The sequence below is a fragment of the Ptiloglossa arizonensis genome, chromosome 13 (genome assembly GCF_051014685.1).
Source record: "Ptiloglossa arizonensis isolate GNS036 chromosome 13, iyPtiAriz1_principal, whole genome shotgun sequence".
Taxonomy (NCBI): domain Eukaryota; kingdom Metazoa; phylum Arthropoda; class Insecta; order Hymenoptera; family Colletidae; genus Ptiloglossa; species Ptiloglossa arizonensis.
In genome coordinates this window covers 2,740,777-2,759,549 of record NC_135060.1, presented here as the reverse complement: position 1 = coordinate 2,759,549, position 18,773 = coordinate 2,740,777, and the positions used below count along the sequence as shown (strand labels likewise).

The window sequence follows — 18,773 nt, the reverse complement described above, 5'->3', positions numbered from 1 at the left end:
ACGTTTCTCGCGTGAAAATAAAATCGGAAAGTCGTTCACCGTTCTGTAATTTGTTGTTTCGTTACGGAGACGTTAAAGCTCACAGACGTGACTCGTGGTACAGCGATTGCGCAGTCGAGTACACGTACGCTCGCGCGATAGAAGCACGTGACCATGACGATCGCGCGCGTAAAAATTTTAACTGCTGGTATCTCGATAACGAAGCCTCGGGTTGCACAATGGGAAAACAACCTTTTGATTTACTGGCTCGTTCAATAAGTTTCGTCGTTCGATACGGAAAACACGATTTCATGGTTCGAAATACGTTTTATTATTCGATACACTCTCCTTGAACTTTGATACATTTCTGACGTACGTATCCTCCATTTTTGCTACGATTTCTGGTGTCGATGCACTTTTTGGACGTCCTTCGCGTCCTTCGTGTTCTTGTAGATTCTCGAATTTTCGAAATAATTCGAACAATCCTTCCAAACGAACGATCCAAAATATAAATAAAATGGGTCTCGACTATTCTGACTTTTCTTCTCGTCGTACTTCGTGTTATTTAAAATGATTAAAAATTCACCGTAGCTTTACCACGCTGAAGCAAACCGTGAACCGTAACTATCCGAGAACTTGTGCATATCATTTTTCCTTTACGAGAAGAACGTACACTCGTGTTTATTCGTATCTGTACACTCGCTTAGGCGGGCGAGATGGTCGTATTCGTGTACCAACGAAACGCAACAGGAGTCATATCTCGTGCAGATTAAAGGACTACGTTCTCGGGTGACAATGGCGTCGGCAGGATTGAGAGTGTAATGTCACGTGCTAAGACAGTGGGAAATTGCCGGTGAACTAAATAGGAGAAAGTCTAGCGCGTGTACAAGTGATCCTGGTTACATCGCGAACAAGAGTGTTACGGTAGACTGCTCATTCGATTAAGACAGTAACACGTTGTCGGCTGTGTCGTGCTGTTCTTCACGCTCCATTCAGCGACAGCGCTCCCGTCACTTTTCATTTGTCAAAGTATCGCTCGGTTTGGTCGACGAGTGCTTCAATTGTTTCAAAGAAACGAAATTAAACGTACAACACGGTTTCGAGACTGACGAGATAAAATTTTCAAACACGATCCTACCGACGCGTCGTTTATCGTGGACGTACGGAAGAATTGATTTCCAGCGATCGAAAATGACAGAATTATGTTCACGGAAGGAGAACTGTTTAAACGGAGTCGTTCGACAAGTACGTAGAAAAATTGTTTGAATCTAAGCTAGTCGATGAGATATTCAAACAGGCAAATTTAGCTTGGAAGAAATATCTTCCAAGATCATTTTTGAAAGGTGGAACGCAAGTAATTCGCACAAAGGGAGAACAATCTTGTTGGAAATGAACACAAGGTTGTATAACGCGTCGAATGGTTGCATCCAGGTAACACGGGGTAAGATCGAGAAGGTAGAGGAAGATCGTAAGGATGAAGAATAAAAATGGATGCGAAGGAGACACGGGTTCGCGTAGGCATTAAGAATACTCCCTCGCCACGCAAGACCATCTGGGTTCATAAAAGCATATTTGGCTCGGTATTTCTGCTCACGGTCGTGCCCCTCTGTACGCGTGTACGTGTGCATCGGCACTGGAACCGCTCGAATTTCTTCGCGCCAGCAACATCGTTAAAGTTCCCCCGAGAACCATCGAAGGAACCGGAGGCGCGGTTCTGGCTGCGCTGTTATAACGTCTAGTTTCAGTTCTTTATTCGCCGGTAATGGTATTCCCGTTCGTCGCGAGTCGACGAGCTGCGGAATCGCGGGGCGGAGACCTGCAATCGAGCGAGAAATTCCGCGGCGACAATGTTATCGAGAAATATTTTTATGTCCACCCCGGACGCATCGAGCGATACCGAAAGCGGTTCAACCACCGGTGACGATTTTTACGCCCCTCGACTTATTATTCGTGCTATTCGCTCGAACCGTCGGCAGAAATAACAAACAAACAAGACTATCGGGACAATGCACGGCCCCGCCTCTCATTTACTACTCGACGAACGTTATTTGGATTTCCACTTGAATATTGGATCTTTAAGAAATTTTCTTAACGGCGAAAACTATTTCTTTTTCCTGTACATCGATACACCAAGGAACATACGTTATTACCATTGTTACGCAATTCGTGTTAAAATTACGCGCTGAAAACTCCGCGTGTAACGTTACGTATCGAAAAAGTAGAACGACATCCGTCGAGCGTACGGTTAATCTTTCCCCTGTTCGGTTATGGGCGAAAATATATTACAGGGCCGACGTTAAAACCGTGCAGGGGAATGATGATTAATCGGTTCATGGAAAAGCCAAGATGTTAAATATGAAAATAGTACCGGGGGCCGTTGCGTCGTGCCAAAAATGTTGACGTTCGATCGATACAGCGCGCAATACTCAGAATTTCAATCAGCGGCGTCAAAAGGACAAGCTGGCCCGGGTATTTGCGCGTTGTCTATTTCAGCATCTCCAAACGGGGCTGGCCAAATTCTTTCATTCGCTCGACGAACATTGGCGCGCCTCTATCGCCCCCCTCTCGATCTCTCGTAACGCCTTAATCGCTATAATCGTTTCACGTTTGTCAAAGCCTCGCTCGGTCGAACGTTTCGAGATCGTTCGTTGAACGAAACGCGCCTCGATACGCGTCGAACGTTCAATTATCCCATCGAGTACCAAAAGATGGGAAACGAAAGAAAAATTGATACGCGCCCGTGACGGTTTCAGAAAATAAAAAACCAAGGTTTATCGCGACTCGATGTAGTCGCCCCTGATAAGAACGAATGCACGACCGTTATCTTATCGCCTCGGAGAGCATTTCGTACACCATATGCTACTCGAGCCGAAAACGTGTCACGACATAGCCGACTAGACGGCTCCTACAGAATTACATCCTACAAAATTGCCCGATACGTCACCGCCCGTTGATACGAACGCTCTCTTATCGCCGTTTGTACATTTCCATATCGTTCGACTTATGGAACCTATAATGGATCTTTAGACGAATCTCGCGGAGAGTCTTCTTCTTCTTCCGTGGCTATGGAAATTCTTGGAGACTTCTTCGAATCGTACTTGTATCAGGTTAATCTACAAGTTCTATCCGCGGAGGCAAATATTCATTCGAACACGGAGATAAAGGTAGTCGTAGGCAAGGATTCTTTGCGAAGCATCCGTAACGATTTACGATCGGTGAGATACTTATTTGAGGCGTAACGGTGATTCGTATTTTCGAAGAACGTGTATCACGTTTCGTCTATTGTTCACGAAACCTTTTAACCAGGATATAATTATGAAATGTGTAAGACAATCCTTTTAGTGTGTTATATTCGTACAATTATATATGTTTTGAGAGTAAGTTTATCAAAAATTTGCACTTTTCGATCACGGATGAGCTATGATGAATGTTGGTCGTGATTTATATCATAGGAATTATGTTACAATGGAACGAAATAATAAACGAGAAGGAGAAGTATTTTTTTATAAATGTCGCAGGTTTTGTAGCAGGGAGAAAGAGAAATTTACGGAATAGTAGATCCTGTAAGTTTCTTTTCAAAACCCACCACATTCGACGAAATAAAACGTCTCCGTTCCATTTATTATTTTACTCCAGTGTAATATAACCCACCGTATAACGGCGACTAACATTCATCGCGAAACAATTCATATTTTTTAGTAAGCGTTTTCTCAAAACTTTATACAATGGTATAAATAAAATAAATCTCTTCGTAATTTTCTACGTTTTCTCTTTCTTTCGATTGTAAAAACATACGTTGCGTGTCGTATCTGAAGTGATTCGGTAACAATAGTAGACACGTGATAAACGTTCTTTGAAAATGAAAATTACCGTGGAACGTACATCATTGGGAAATTTTTCTAAGAAAATTTTACATACGACGAGTACGACAAATATATTATTAAAAAACAAGTACACAATCATCGATGTATAGAGACAATTTCTTGACGTTCCATTTTATTTATTTACTTTCGTCTTATCGATACAGTTAACCCCTTTGTCATCGGACTAACGACCATACAAGTAGGATTCGGGACAAAAAGTTGACTTTTATCTATCGATTCATACGTTCCCCTTTTATTACCATATTGAATGCTGGTTACAAAGGTAAAGTATACGCTAGAAGGAGTAATAATCACCTTCGTTTTGTTTCACGGAGAATATAATTTCGTACGCTGCTTGTTGCAGGCGTACCGTGTCCTCTGATTAGATAATTCTCCCCGTTTCGTCCCTACAATGGTTATTACGTTCATCATCAAACAACCTTGTATCGTTTTATCTCCATACGAGATAAGATACACGAATCGCATTGAGCTGTAATCAAACAGTCACATCGGTCACTCCGTGTAGGTAAAATTTAGGGATCTCGTGACCCTTCCGGTATATCCGATCTAATTACTTTCCACTTCGAGCACGAAATAAGGAACCTCGATCGAGCTTTTACCGTCGTTTACTCGGAGAGACGGAGTATTCGTGACGAATATTATTAGAACGCATATTCCGATCCATCATTCGATTATAATGCACCGAAGAAGATTGAACTTCATCCTTGGCGTGTTACAGGAAGTTAGCCGGCCAGACTGCAGCGGTAAACTGGAATCTAGCAGGACAGAATCTAATACGACGCTATCTCGAATGACAAACTCATTTTTCACGACTCGTCCTCGCTGGAGATGCCAGCATGATAGATCGAGGTTTGTTCGGCCAAGACAAATTTAAATTTAATCATCTATCAGGGAGCTTCGAGTCCTGCAGGACGTGGGATCACATGCGCTTGAATGATTACGCAGTCAGGAGTGTACCAGCGTACGGAGAGGTTGGTGGCGATGTCGGAGTAACTGGTGATCGTTACTTTCCACTTAGGACCAAATAGTTCAGATACCCTGGATTTCCAATAGCGTTCACGGATAGAGCCATTGTAGACGAATTTTTCCAAAGCTCGGAAAAATTCGTATCACCCGCATCGGTTAAGTCCGGAATACTTTTAACGAATCGTTGGATTTAATTCGATTCAATCGTGTAACGATGATAAATTTTTAACGAGCAATTTACCATGGAATTATTTAATCGTATAAGGTTAATCTCAGAAATTAGGCAAGAGCTCCTTTCTGAAAGAAGACAGGGGAAATTGGTAGAAGAAAGGGTCGGAGAACTTAACGAGGACTATCTTTTCATTGTATAATTTCTTTTCAAGAGCGACTCTGCGAGTGTAACCCGCACCTTTTGTTTAATAAAAGAATTTTCCTTTTTCTATTTTCGTATATAATCGTATCGAGGTGAGGCTGCGGGCTAGTGAATCATTTTTGAACATTTAACTACGAAATTTTTAAATTTCAAACATAATAATAGTAATATAGAAAATATTTCTACAAATGATATTCAATTGTTCGGAAGTAAACGCGTCGCCTTGTATATAAAATACCTGAACGTTTTTCCAAAAATTATTGACACGCGAGTGTATTATTTCAGTTATTGTTCGAGTAAACGTTCCTCCCAAGAATTTCTAATTTCTGTATCGATCTATCGCCTTTCCCTTTCATTTGCCAACGAAGGACTTTGCCAATGAAGCTTAAGCTGATATTACTATTCTCAAAGGGCCACGGTAGAATGGTTGTAGGAAACCGTTAATATACTTTTCTGTGTGTGTACGTGTATATTACGTCACGAAGAAATACGCGGAAAGCGGGGTGAACTTCGTGATCGTTTGCAATAAAATGTCTCTGGCGATGATTGCCATCTAAATGAATGTAAAAACACACGAGCAGTCGTATCAGTTGCAACTGGAATGAACACTGACGAAGAGGAAATATGCTCCGGTCACGAGGAATCGACGATTCCAGCCTGACGAGGGTATACAGAGAAACCGAGTGATCGCGAGTTAATGGTAAAGTCGAGAGAAATGATCAGACGTTGTAACGCGACCGTCTCTGACGTGCATTTAATCGCTTCTCAAAGCCTTTCATTCGATGCCGCGAAAGTGGTAGATTATCTACTAAGTATAAGGACATATTTTCAGCCGGAGGCGTAAAGGATATCTCAATATCGTACATATGCACGTTTTCAACGTGTTCGTGCGGATAGCTTTTGGCAGCTACGAGACCACGCCTCCACGGGCGTAAAGCCACGCCTACGCGGGAACAACACCACGCCCTCCCGGGCAACGACCGTGTAGTGAACTGTACAAGCGTGGAACGTTTACGTACGTTGTGCAAACTAAGAATTTTTTACAGTTAACAGCTAGATACGGAAAATGGTATATGCTATAAAGATTCAAAAATATTTTAATAAGCGTTTCAGTAATTACGTATTAGTAAAATTAACGTCGAAGGGAAGTAGAAAATGCACGAACATATAAATTCGTTTAATTCGTCAATAAATTAAAAACGAAATATTATCGACCGGCGCGAGAAATTACAAAGGTTTCTTAATTTCCTCGGTTTCTCTCGCAGCTTTATATTTTTACGGAGAATATATTTAGTTCTTTGGAGAAAGGTGTGTGTACACGTGCGCGCGCACACCGATGCGAAATGAATGAAAGTTTCGAGGGAGACTTTAGAGAGAAAAAGCATTTATGAGCGAGGGGTAAGAACTTGAGGAAATTGAGACAAAACGTGTGCTCCCGAAACTTGGAAAAATCGGAGAGATTTAGGGAATTGCATTTTATAATTGTGCACTTGTAAGTACGTTGCGTACTCGATGCTACATTTTATTTTAAACGCACACTTTAAATTACGATTATTTTTGAGAGTGTTACACCTTTCAACGTGCAAAGTATGCGAATTGCTTAGACTTTATTGTTCTTCAATCTTTTTATTGTTCTGTTTCGTTTCTACATAAAGTCTAAGTTTATTGTTGAAACTGGCAGCCTTCCATCTGCAGATATAATCGTATTCGTGGCTACAATCAACGTTGCGAAACGCGAAGTAACGAGGAACTTGGCGATTCTGGTACTGTTGCTAATATTGAACCGCAATAGTGTTGTCGCCACCATTGGTAAAACCATGTATGAACACAAATTCGGTGTATTCTACGTTTCGAAACGCCCAAGGCAACCGGCACAATGAATAGAAGTAAAGTATAAATGTAGTAGTAAACATAATGGATGGTCTACGTCTGCATAAACAGCTAGCACATACCGCAACACTTAATATCAAGAGCTTATCTCGGCAACGAATGAAAACTGACCCGTACCATCTATGGTCTTTCCGATTCGAGAAACAAAGTTGTTCGTATAACTTTTGGCGAACATTTAATTACGAACAATTAAAAATGGTCCGAACAAAGACGTGTTTGGACTCGTTTTTATCGAGTAAACCTCATCGATCTGTTGACAATACTCTCGCGAAGATGCAATAAAAGATATAAAAAGTTTAATCTGTATTGGCGCGTCACTACTCCTGCGCGTAATAAAAATCGTTCTCGGATGTCGACTGCCGAACACAGGCAGGCTCTCTTGTTGTTGCTCTGTCTTTCTCACCTCGGTGTATCCCATTTTCCTCGTCGAACGGTACATGCATGCCACGGCCTCTATAAAGCTCGAGACAAAAAACGTCCATGCCTCGGAAACGAACACTACTTTTCCTAACAAGCCGGAGTTACTATGTCCGTGTTCAATAATATGAAATATTGCATTGTTTGCTAACATATGGATTAATTTCAGCGTTCTATCGATCACTGGTACGCTTTATTTCGAAATAATTGACAAGAAATAGTGCAGCTTGTTCTTTATCTTACTATGTACGATAAAACAAATTGACGTTTCTTAAACGAAGTCGACACTTTGAAAACCAAGACTACTTTTCCCAACGAGTGAAAGTTACTGTGTTTGCGTTCGATGACATCAAATATTCCATTTCTTGCTCCCAAGAAGATTTTCTAAACCAATTTCTAACGAAGAATTCGAGTGGTCTTCGTGGTCGGTAAACATCGGTGTCGGTAGCTAATTTGGTCTTTTTATTAGCCATCGAGTTGCCAAGCATACATTTTGGAAGTTAAACAATTCGGTGGTCCGTGTCGCGTTTAAAATTTCTGTCACAAGGTTCGTTGTTGCCGAGCGTTCACAATTTCGTGTTTATTAGCATTCGATTCGTACAGATACGAGTGCCACGAAGCCGGTACTTTCGGCTGGTGCGTATATGTGGATGTGGTTGTCGACTGGTTCAGGATAGAAGGAGGTATCCCTCGTTGGAAGTTGAACCGAAAGCACTAGGGGAATTGCCCCCTAATTTCAGAACCACCTCGCCAGGTTTCGCTTATACCACAAAGCTCTTCTAACGACTGCACCTCACGCCACGTGATTACTATGGGACTTTTGGGGGTGCACGAGATGTCGGCGGTCTTATCGATTTTCTTCAATCCGTTGGACATTTTCTGCGGATTGCTTCGATTGCGCGGATACGTCGTCACGCGGAGACGAAACGCGACTAAACGACACAAGGTTCTCATTGTACAGGGAAGAAGGTTCGCTTAACCGTTTGCAATCGCAGTTCAGGCTCGACACGGTATTTTTATGGTTGAGAATAGTGGAGATTCTTTTCAAAAAATTTTGTTTTTTACGTTACTGGACACGGCTCCAATTCCTATAAAATAATTCCGATCGTTTGACGATACTTCGATGCATTAAAAGCGATGTAATCGTCGCACGAAATATATATGTACATTAAATTCTAACCTTTCTTGCATGGTAATTATATTGCTGCATGTTTGTTGCATGGTAATTATATTGTAGATTTCGTGTACATTGTGCGATAAATTTTTCTATAGTGAAAAATGTTTACACGGTAGTTGTGTAGTGTCTACGATAAAGAATAGAACGAAAAGAACTTGGTTGACACATCGATGATTTTGTTAGGATCGCAAATTCATTCGTCAATAGCTTATTAGCAAACTTAAGGAAAATTTATTCGAATAAAAATTTATTACCGTTTGTCCAGCCATTGCAGTTCACATAACATTATTTACACTGTGTGCGATGTAGAAGGTTATGTTTTAACCGTCTGTAGACCGGATTATTTCTGGTCTTGCCTTCTAGCTAGTCTGCCTGTATTTAGCCACTTCTACCGACCCCATCTACCTAACCTATATTTTATTATTTTAGAATCCAGCGTCGTATTACTAGTATTTATATTTATTCAACGTTTCTACTACACAAATTCCGAGAGCACACGATACTAAGAGAAAAGAATAAAATAAGTAACATATAAATGCGTATGAAGCAACGTGCAATTAAAAAGCTGTTAAGTAGTCCTTTGCAATGAACATCTATTGACGTTCGGTACCGAAAAGGTTAGGAACGTAACCTCCTGTAATATACTTGTGTTTAATAGAGTATTGGGGTTAAGATTATATTTACATGCAATTATAACGTAAGAACTTCAGACCTGCAGTCATTAAAGCATGTAGTAATTATTATAAACTCCAATGTCGACCTGGATTCGACCGATTGGATCAAAATATAATATAATGTCAGTTCCATTTTTGTGTAAGATCGCGAGAAGTTAAAAGTAAGAACGACGTCGTACACTATTTAATTACGTCACTTTCGCAAAACCACCCCTTGCTAGAAAGTAGTTGAGAAGAAAGAAAATTTCAATGATTGTTTGATTTTCAACACGTGCAAAAAATCGACTCGTCTTCGAAAAACGATTGGACGCGGAGTTCGCGCATTCTCGTTATATTCTCTGTAAATAATACTTTTATCGTCCCTCGAGACGCATAGAATCGCGTCTTACCAAAATTTTAGGTACCACGATTGTTAAAAATTTGATCATTGTTTATCAGCTGCCTTCCGCGACACAAAAGTCACGTGAAAAGAAGCGACTCGTTTTCGAAAAACGATCGTAGGCGGAGATGGTGCACGAATCGAACGGTAGAAGCACGTTGCATCCCCGTGTGGGTCTGTCGGCGTCTATCGAGCGAGGCTAACTATAGTCGTCGTTCACGGGGTCATCCGTCACTCGAAATTGGCAGATCGCAGTCGCAGTCGCAGTCGCAGTCGCGTTCTCTACGGCCAATTACGTAACCGGGCCGGCGCAGCTCAGTGGCGTCGCGACGGAAATATTTGGCTGGTAATAACGCGGCGTGCTTTCACGCCGGCCACTGACGTTTTCGCTCTCCCGGTGAGTACAGCGATAACTTTTGCAATTACACGAATATGCACGGTAAGGAATACCGGGCGTGCTTCGAGATCTTGAAATCTATCCAACGTTCTCCGTTCAACGGATTGAAAATAAAGCCGCGGAAATCCCGATCCGATACGGGATCCCTTTGTCGAGAAAATTATTTCGTTCGAACGACAAATAGAACGAAATTGTCCCAGTTGTCGAGGAGACGTGTACCGTAGCTACACGTAGCGCATACTTATTCAAGAATCACCAATTTATGATATTGCCGGTGTTGAATAATTTTCTAGGACTTTGCAACTCTCGAATGTTTAATTTGCATCGCGAAGCAGCAATTGCTGAATTTAAAAAGCAATTGCTCTTGCTCTGCTGGAGAAAGCTCGCGTAACACGAAACGTGTCAATATTTACTCGCATTCTTGTAGATTTACTCTGTCGAAACGTTACTGTTTGTGCTCGTCGAAAATTTACTTTTTATCGTTGTTCGGTGTGCTGTTGTTGTTGTTGTTGTTTTCGAATTCGGAAAATCAGATTTGAAAATCGATCGGTGTAAACATGTATCGTAGCAAGTAGTGGGCCGAGAGGGAGACCGTGCCTTGGAGCAACGAATGTAAAAAAGGTTTACACGTTTCAGCGGATTCGAGTTGCTAATTGGATTTCAAATTTTTCAAATTTTCCTACGTGAAAATCCTTCGAAACGGCAGTCGCGTTGATTTTTCAACGACACGAAATAATACCGAAATGCTTGTACCGTCATGAATGCAAGTAAGGTGCACGGTGCACTGCGATGCATGAATGTACAAGTGACATATTTTTGTCGAAAATGCAAACGAAACGTTTAGTCGGCGTAGTTAAAATCGTTCTTAGTGCGCGAATAACAAATTTATTTGCTCGAGGGATGTAAATACAAAATAAATCGCAACACTTCGATCGTTATTAAGGTTTTCGTCGTGTAGACTTTTAAACGCTTTATAAATCATCGACTCTGCTGCACAATACACTACTTGCATTCATTTTACCACTTTCTATGCGTCTTTATCGTTTCGTATTCAACGAACACGTTCAAAACTCGTCGTCAAACAACAACATAACCCAATTCCATCTCCACTAATAGAAATAGACGTATTGGACAACGTCTTCCTGTATTATCCAGTAACGTTTCCGCCATCCGCATGTCCATGTTGCAAGTTTTTTCCGATACTTCGTCCTTTCGTGTGCAACTTTGCTTTCACCTCTCGCTAATAAATCTTTCATTAAAAAGCTCGATGTTTACTTCGGTTCTACAAGATCGTGAATTCCATTTTATAGATTTTTCAACCGACGTGCAAGCATATTTCGTTCACCTACCAATTCAGTGTCATATTTCTTATTCGGAAATGTAATTGGACCGTTTTTGGAGTATACGATATCGCAGAAATATAATTTACTATTTTTTTAAGCAATGTTAACGTCCGACACATATCTTCGCATTTACTGTGCGTAATACTGTAATAATTTTCTAGGTTCAAATGCCACCGATAAAAGAGTAGCGGTTGTAAAATATTCCCAATGTCGACCGAGAAGGTAGAAACGAGACACCTCGTTATGCGAAGTCAATGTTAAATAAGAAAAATCGAGATACTTCCGCTGCCCGAAGCGAACGTGTCGAGATATACATAATTGAGTCTGCCAATATTTCTACGAAAGAACGAACAAGTAATAACGAAAAAATACTGACTGGAGAAACGAGGCAACGAAATTTGTAGAAATAAAGTTGGACAACTCCTGACCGAAAAGGAAGAATTATTAAAAACATGAATACGTCCCAGTAATTATGAAAATGTACGAAGTAAAGAATTTGAAAAAACCAATATTACAATTTACGGTGTACGTATTAATATCGACTCGGACCATTTTCGTAATCATTGGTAGATATATTCAAATTCTTTTATCGTTTTCTAATCGAGCGTTTGGTTATTGGTGTTCCGTTTGTAAGAGATTCGGAAAAAACTAATAAAATTTGTTGCGTGAAATCGTTTCTATCGTAACGAATTACGAAAACGCTCGATAGAGGGGAACACGAGTACCTCGAAATTGAAAGTAGTCTCGTACGCGGAAGAAAATGATTAAAGAAATGGGTTCGCGTTCAAATAAGATCAGCAAACACTGCAGCCCGACCAAAGCTATTTTCACTGGCGTGTAACATCGGTAAACGCACGTACGACCGACGATCGTTTATGCACCGGGTATATTCGAGGGATGATAATTTCTAGTAGTCTGGCAAACGATCAACATCGTACGCGCATTCGGCGTGTACTGAGCAAACTCGTCTGATTCCCAGTGGGAACGAGCGCGACGGAGACACGATGGTTTAGGTTGATACAGGTCGTCAAATAACAGTTTCATCGTCTGGCGCATTTACGCGACAGGTCACTTAACGCCCTCGAGCGTAAAATTGCAAAAGAAACGATTCCAAAGACTCTTTTAATTCCATTAGATGCATCTCGACGCGGTTAATTCGTCAAACGTGCTAGTCGTACCGAGACTCTGTTTACGTTGCTTTGTCTTATTTTCCTCGCGAATGTTTCAGAGGTTGCAAGTTTTATGCGGACCAAAAGTAAGCAAAAGTAATTAGAAATGCGAAAAATGATCAAGTTTCTTTCTAAAATAGTAAATTTCGATGACATTTACGTACAGTGACGAATACGTAATGTAACGCGTAAAATAATTAGAAATGTAAAAGTGTATTAACGCTTGTTTCTAAAATAGTAAGATTTTATGAAATTTGTACGCGGTAAAAAATATCTAACGCGTAAAATCTTCATTTCTATTCTGTAATTTCTTACGGAAATAATTTATGTTATGCCACATATATAAAAAATAGTTTAACGCACCACTGTTAGAACTGAATCGAATCACTCTTTACGAACGTTATTTATTCAGGAAATAGTGGTTACATAATGCACCGTGGTAATGTAAAACGCACATAAAGTCTAAGCACGATAAATATACCACAACACCGTTCCAACACCAACACCACAAAGTATAAACATTGAACTAATTACTGTGATTTACGCACACCTCTCTACCACTTAAGAGATCTAGGCGACGCTAACCCTCGAAACTTTTTAAGCACAGTTGTAGCTTTTCTTCCATCGTCCTTGACGTTCTTTTTTGCACGAATATCTTTTATAAATATACAATACATCGATTTAACACAAAAAACGATGGTTATACGTACGTGTACTTGTATAAATTTTGGCATATTTCAGTGATTTCTGTTTGGAAAAAATAAGCAATATTTTGAAACATTTTCTCGTATTTTGCGTAAACGAAATAATAAGTACGATTGACCCGTTTCGCTTGTAAAAAACGTGTCCACCATTTTAATCGTAAAATAAAATATTCTCACTGTTCTTCGAGCGAAGGATATTTTTCGTTGCATATCATTAATTCTCGGTGTACCATTAGGATCCATTGAACCCAATTTTAGTGCCCGAGTGTTCCTTTTCGAGCAAATTAGAATTTCTAATAAACTTGTTTTTCGCTATCTCTTTACTCTTCCTTCTCTGAATTATTCGTAAAATAAAAAAGAAATAAAAAAACTTCCGCGAAATCCAGATGGTAAATGGCGAGGATTATCTTACATTAAACAGGATGGACCGAAGCGAATCGGATCACTTTTTGTTCGATGGTAAAAGAATAATGGCCGTGCAATGAGAAGTTAATTTTTTATTATACATTTGGAATCGGTACTCATTTGACTCGAGCATTAACAATGAAACAACTGAAATTTTGTGTCAATTGACATTCCTTGACACATAGATCGCAAATATAATCCATTTTTACCGCCTTGTGGGCACAATTTTTGTGGGCACCACTCTTTACAGCCATTGTACTATGATCTAAAGGTGAATGGACACATTTTCACCATAATAAATACAACTCCATAATAAATTCCACTTTCTTAATGAGTTATTTCTACTGTTCCTACTTCTCAATGAATTCTTCGTCCGCAGATCGTACAATTCTCTCCCAAAGATTTCCCCGACCCCTGGAATTGTCATTTCCGTTTCCCAAGGTTTCTCCAAGTACGTGTACCGCGTGTCAGTATTCGTCGAAAATGAAAAATCCTTCCCAATGAAACACAGTAGAGATGGACACCCGCTCGAAGGAAGAAAGCGGAACGAGATTGATACGCAATTCATAAAACACGAGTCACCGACGAGACGCATAAAGTTCGCACGTGGTAAATGCGCCGCGACATTTTCGCAGGCAGCGTGAACTACGAGCGTGCAACTAATTGTTCTGATTTATGCGCGTTGCGCGTGTCGGCCAGGCGATAGGAGACACTGGAGCAAGCCGAGGGGAACGCGATGCTCAATTATATGGCCAGCTGGCCACGGTCCAATCATACTTTGGTTGCTTTGATTCCGTTCGGTCGATCATCGCGCGCGACTCCTCTCCACGCTGTGTCGGTACGGGCGACCGAGGGTGACCACCCATGGAACAACTGGGAGTTCCTACTACCGCGGTATCACGAGCAACCCGTTTATTCTTTTGACGTAACGCGTTGAATCGTGTTTAAACCACCGAGGAATTTAATGCCAAGGTAAACGCGCGCTCGTCAGCTACGCCGAGCGACTTATTTCGAATACCGAATCGCGCGGAGTGGGACCGCACCGTTCGAGACGGTTCAAGGAACAGATCTAACGAACGAATCAAATGTCAAGAATCGATTGAACTCAGTTCTGGTATATCAAACGTTCTCTTTATCGTAGTTTGGTATACATTGGCTAGTTTGTAAACTATTATTTTTAATTATTATGTATCACTTTGAACGGTATTTGAACCACCTCGATTTACAAGCACGGTAGATCCTCTGTTACTTCGTTATTGTGATCCATGAAACGTTGTCTTTGTCTCGTATATGTGGACGATACGTCTGTATTATTGTTTCGTTATTGCACCGACAGTGTATGTGTTACGAATTGTAAAAAATAATAATAGAGTATCGAGAGAAGGATAACAGAAACGAAGGAAACGTTGATGTATGGTAATTAAACGAAGCAAGTGTACGTTCGGTAGAAACTAACTGTTGCAGTAGCAGACTCATAACGTCAGGGACGGTAGTTCGGGACTCGGAATTTGTTTATAGTCCGTGCCATTTGGCTTGCTAATTGCGATAGAAATTTGTCCGCCCACTTCTCCGATCCATTGGCTTTATGGGTTTACAAGTTGCACGAACAAACGTGGGGACACGCGGAATTTCGGTGAGTGACACTCGATGGATCCTGTACCCGAGGGTTACGGTTAGTCGTGGGCGGTCACTGTGCCGAATCTGATGCATTTCCTTAACCAATCAAGGACAGTGTGCATCATACTTTCCCAGTCGGGATGTTTTTTCACTGCGTTGATCCACGTCCATCCCTGTTAACGCTAGAACGAACTTGCGCTTTACGATGTTTACGTACAAGTTCATCCTAGACTCGAAAGTTAGTTACGACGCAACACCTAGTCCAAGTAACATTTCTGAGTAGTAATGACACAACTGTTGGTCCATCGTAGAGATAACGTATTCTGTATCAATTAATTGATAACATTCGTTAAGGAAGTAGCAGGCGAAGAAGTTTGGAACACTGGAAGCCGATCGTTGTCCTTTTTGAAAAGAAGATATCTGTTTCCTTTTTTCTTTTTTTTATAAAGGAGATTGTGATGCGTATTGCGATTGGTACAAGGTTATGTTAGAAACCAAGGCTCTCTTAGCTCGAAGGTCCTGGGGTAAGTGCTGTACTGTCCCTCGCAATCCTCTTACCAGAAGGTATCATCGTCTTCTCCATTGTGTCGCTATATCCTTAGTCATCCTTTATGACATCGGGTCATTTTTCACTCACATTGAGCTGCATCGGTGTTTCCTTTTTAAAAAAGAAATAACGCCCCGAACAAAACCTTCACTCTGTAGTGACAACCCCGTGTTAGACCGAGCCTCCAAAATGAGTGGATCGTTCGCGACAAAAAAGGTCCAACTGTGTTTCGGATTCGTTATTTTGACAGCATGTGTACATTTTGATAAACAAACGAAACCAAAAATTCAGAACAAGTGCAAATGTTAAAATATAAAGTACAATATGAGAAGAAAAAGGAGAAGCTACGATTTCTTTTTTCTGGTTTCCCTTTTCTTAGAAAAATAAGCGCGATAAGATTAAATCTTTTGTTCTCGCGTTTGCATCGGTTCGCTAATTTAACGATTATTGGCCGCTGTCACGTTTGCACGAGTTCACGAACTCTACCGTGATCGATTGCCCTTGCGCTTGCAAGAATTCACGAATCAAACAGTAAAAGCTGTTTACGTAGATAACTTTTCCGTTCAGAAATCTACAATTTTTCTATTTCAACTTTTTATTTACAACTATTAGTTTTCACAAATTGCGATAAACGAATACGATACGATAAGAGTAAAATTATTTATGAAGAAATTATAAATCTTTAATTCGTTCTATTTACTCGTTTTCACTTTGTATCGTACTTGTATATATTTACATATATTTCTTTCTATTGGAATTGTAAATATATTGTATATTAAAAAAATAGGATTTCGCTTGTTCGTGACGTATACGGCTGAACAGAAATCGAAGATTGTCAAGGGAAAACGAGCGTGCACTAGATTTCGTGCTCGGTAAGCAAGGTGGCTATACATAATCGTAAATCGATTCTGCCGGAAAATAGTTTAATGATCGTGCCATATCTTGAAAGCTTATGTCTCTGCCTTGTGGTTCGGGGTGGCAGTTCTATCATTGTCACCCAGAAACCGCTGTGGGTAGGTTTGGGATTAATGTCATTGCACGTCTATTTATCATAGAAACCAACCCATCTTTCTCCGCGACGTCAAAACTGCGACGACACTTATCGTTGGAGCGTAGGGATTCACCGAAGTCGATGGTATAATTCCCTAATGTCTGTCTCTGTTGCGGTTGAACGTTCAAAATTTGTCCATAAAAGCAGAAAGAGCAATTAATACGAGTTCACTGGCTCCATTTACGATTAGAACGAAACGTAAACGTTACAGAGGACGTAAATAAAATTCCAAAGCGGATGAAATAATTTCCTAATTTCGGTATTGTTCGAAATTCAAAATTTGTCGATGGAAACGGAAAGGGGAATAAATACAAATTTACGCTCGTCGTTTACGCGTAGAACGAGGAACCAATATTAGAGGAAACGTAAACGGATGAAATTCATAATATGGATAGTTACATGTAACGCCACTTCGTAACTTTACAGATAATCGGATTACGTAGAAACGGTGTAAAACAGAGTACACGTTTGTGAAATGCAGAATGCTCGATTTACCGGAAATTTTATAATCGAAGCGAGAGCGTGAATCCACGCGATCGGTCCAGGATCATTTAAATATAATATATCCCGGCAAGAGTTGTAACAAAAAAAAAAAAAACAATGAGGGAATTAAGATTTTTCCGAATGTAATTTTCTATTCATTCAAACATTTCCATAAGTGCCTTGTTTACTCTCGACGACACGTACGTCGTGAAATTATAAATTTATCGACATCGAAAGCGATAGAATTGGTTATAAAATTTATTTTTATCTTCGTTACGTTAGTATTTTTTAATATTCTTTTTTCCCATATTATTCCAATCCAGATCGATGGGACGCAAAGTAGACGACAAATTCAATCTTTTTAAATTTCTTTTTTAGACCACTTTCGTAATTACTCGTACACAATATTTTAATCAAACGATATACCAATTTCCGACGTTCGGAGAGTACGCAGATTGCTTAATTTTCGTGTTTCGATTGGATTCGAATTTCTCGCAACGTGCAGGAAAGAAACGTACAAGAGAACGCGTATATAAATAACCACGAGACAGATACGATAGGAAGAGGAGGGTCAAGAAACTAATAATACGAGAGGAAAATTGACAACCAAAAGATTGAAATTCCTCGGGGTAAAAAGTTGCTCGTGGACGATATCCATCATAGCCGACAGAGGAATGGCGATCGAGCCATTGCACGAGCGATGAAAATCATCCTACGATGAAATGTGTGGAATATTTAATCGACGGCTGGTAACGAAACATCGATAATGCGCAAAATGGATCGACCATCGCGATCGTGTTTCAGAAATGATGCATAAACATCCATGCAAAACGTACCATAGGTTATTTTACCATTTAGTACCGTTACTCCTCAAGATGACCACGCAACGGAACAATAATCGCAATTTCTAACATTAAAGGCACACTTTCGAAAGAGAATTAACTCGTTACGTAAATTTTATCCGTGTAACGCATTAACTCTTGATATAACTATGCATATTCGAACAACGCGCATATTTGCCGTGCACTCGTGTAGAAACGCTTCCAATCCAGTTGGTACTAAGCTTTCGCATTGAACGCTTATGCCTCGTAAACTATTAATTGTTTCAGAAAACTACCGAACCTCGACGAAGTATTTTTTAGTTCTCCGTCGATGAAGATTCGTCAAAACTAAAATGTCTATGAATATTCATCAAAGTCCTTTTGCCAGTCGAGTGATACGTGCCTATGGGAGTTCGTCGAACGTGTCGAAGAATCGAGTTTCCTCGTACAACACGTGCTAAGCGTCCCAGCTTAGTGGTTCTAGTCGGTAACTAAAA

General features: G+C 40.4%; 2 protein-coding genes and 2 long non-coding RNA genes across 12 annotated transcripts in view; 3 read left to right on the top strand and 1 right to left on the bottom strand.

Annotated features, from left to right (window-relative positions):
- The window catches only part of LOC143153767 (CUGBP Elav-like family member 1-A), a 529,867-nt gene that overhangs the window by 389,182 nt on the left and 121,912 nt on the right, over positions 1–18,773 (bottom strand). The window lies entirely within an intron of this gene.
- On the top strand, positions 1,095–5,369 carry LOC143153773 (uncharacterized). Of its 2 annotated transcripts, none has more exons than XR_012993922.1 (2): positions 1,095–1,224; positions 4,582–5,369. It is a non-coding gene; the product is annotated as an uncharacterized LOC143153773 (long non-coding RNA). The 2 variants fall into 2 exon arrangements; XR_012993923.1 differs by lacking the exon at positions 1,095–1,224 and adding an exon at positions 4,280–4,364.
- Positions 2,737–4,126, top strand: LOC143153774 (uncharacterized). Its single transcript, XR_012993924.1, has 2 exons — positions 2,737–3,194; positions 4,007–4,126. It is a non-coding gene; the product is annotated as an uncharacterized LOC143153774 (long non-coding RNA).
- The window catches only part of LOC143153844 (uncharacterized), a 47,432-nt gene continuing 38,526 nt past the window's right edge, over positions 9,868–18,773 (top strand). Inside the window, exons 1-2 of the mRNA XM_076325446.1 lie at positions 9,868–9,913; positions 9,988–10,136. Coding sequence (XP_076181561.1) covers positions 9,868–9,913; positions 9,988–10,136 — 195 coding nt within the window. The remainder of the gene's footprint in view (positions 9,914–9,987; positions 10,137–18,773) is intronic.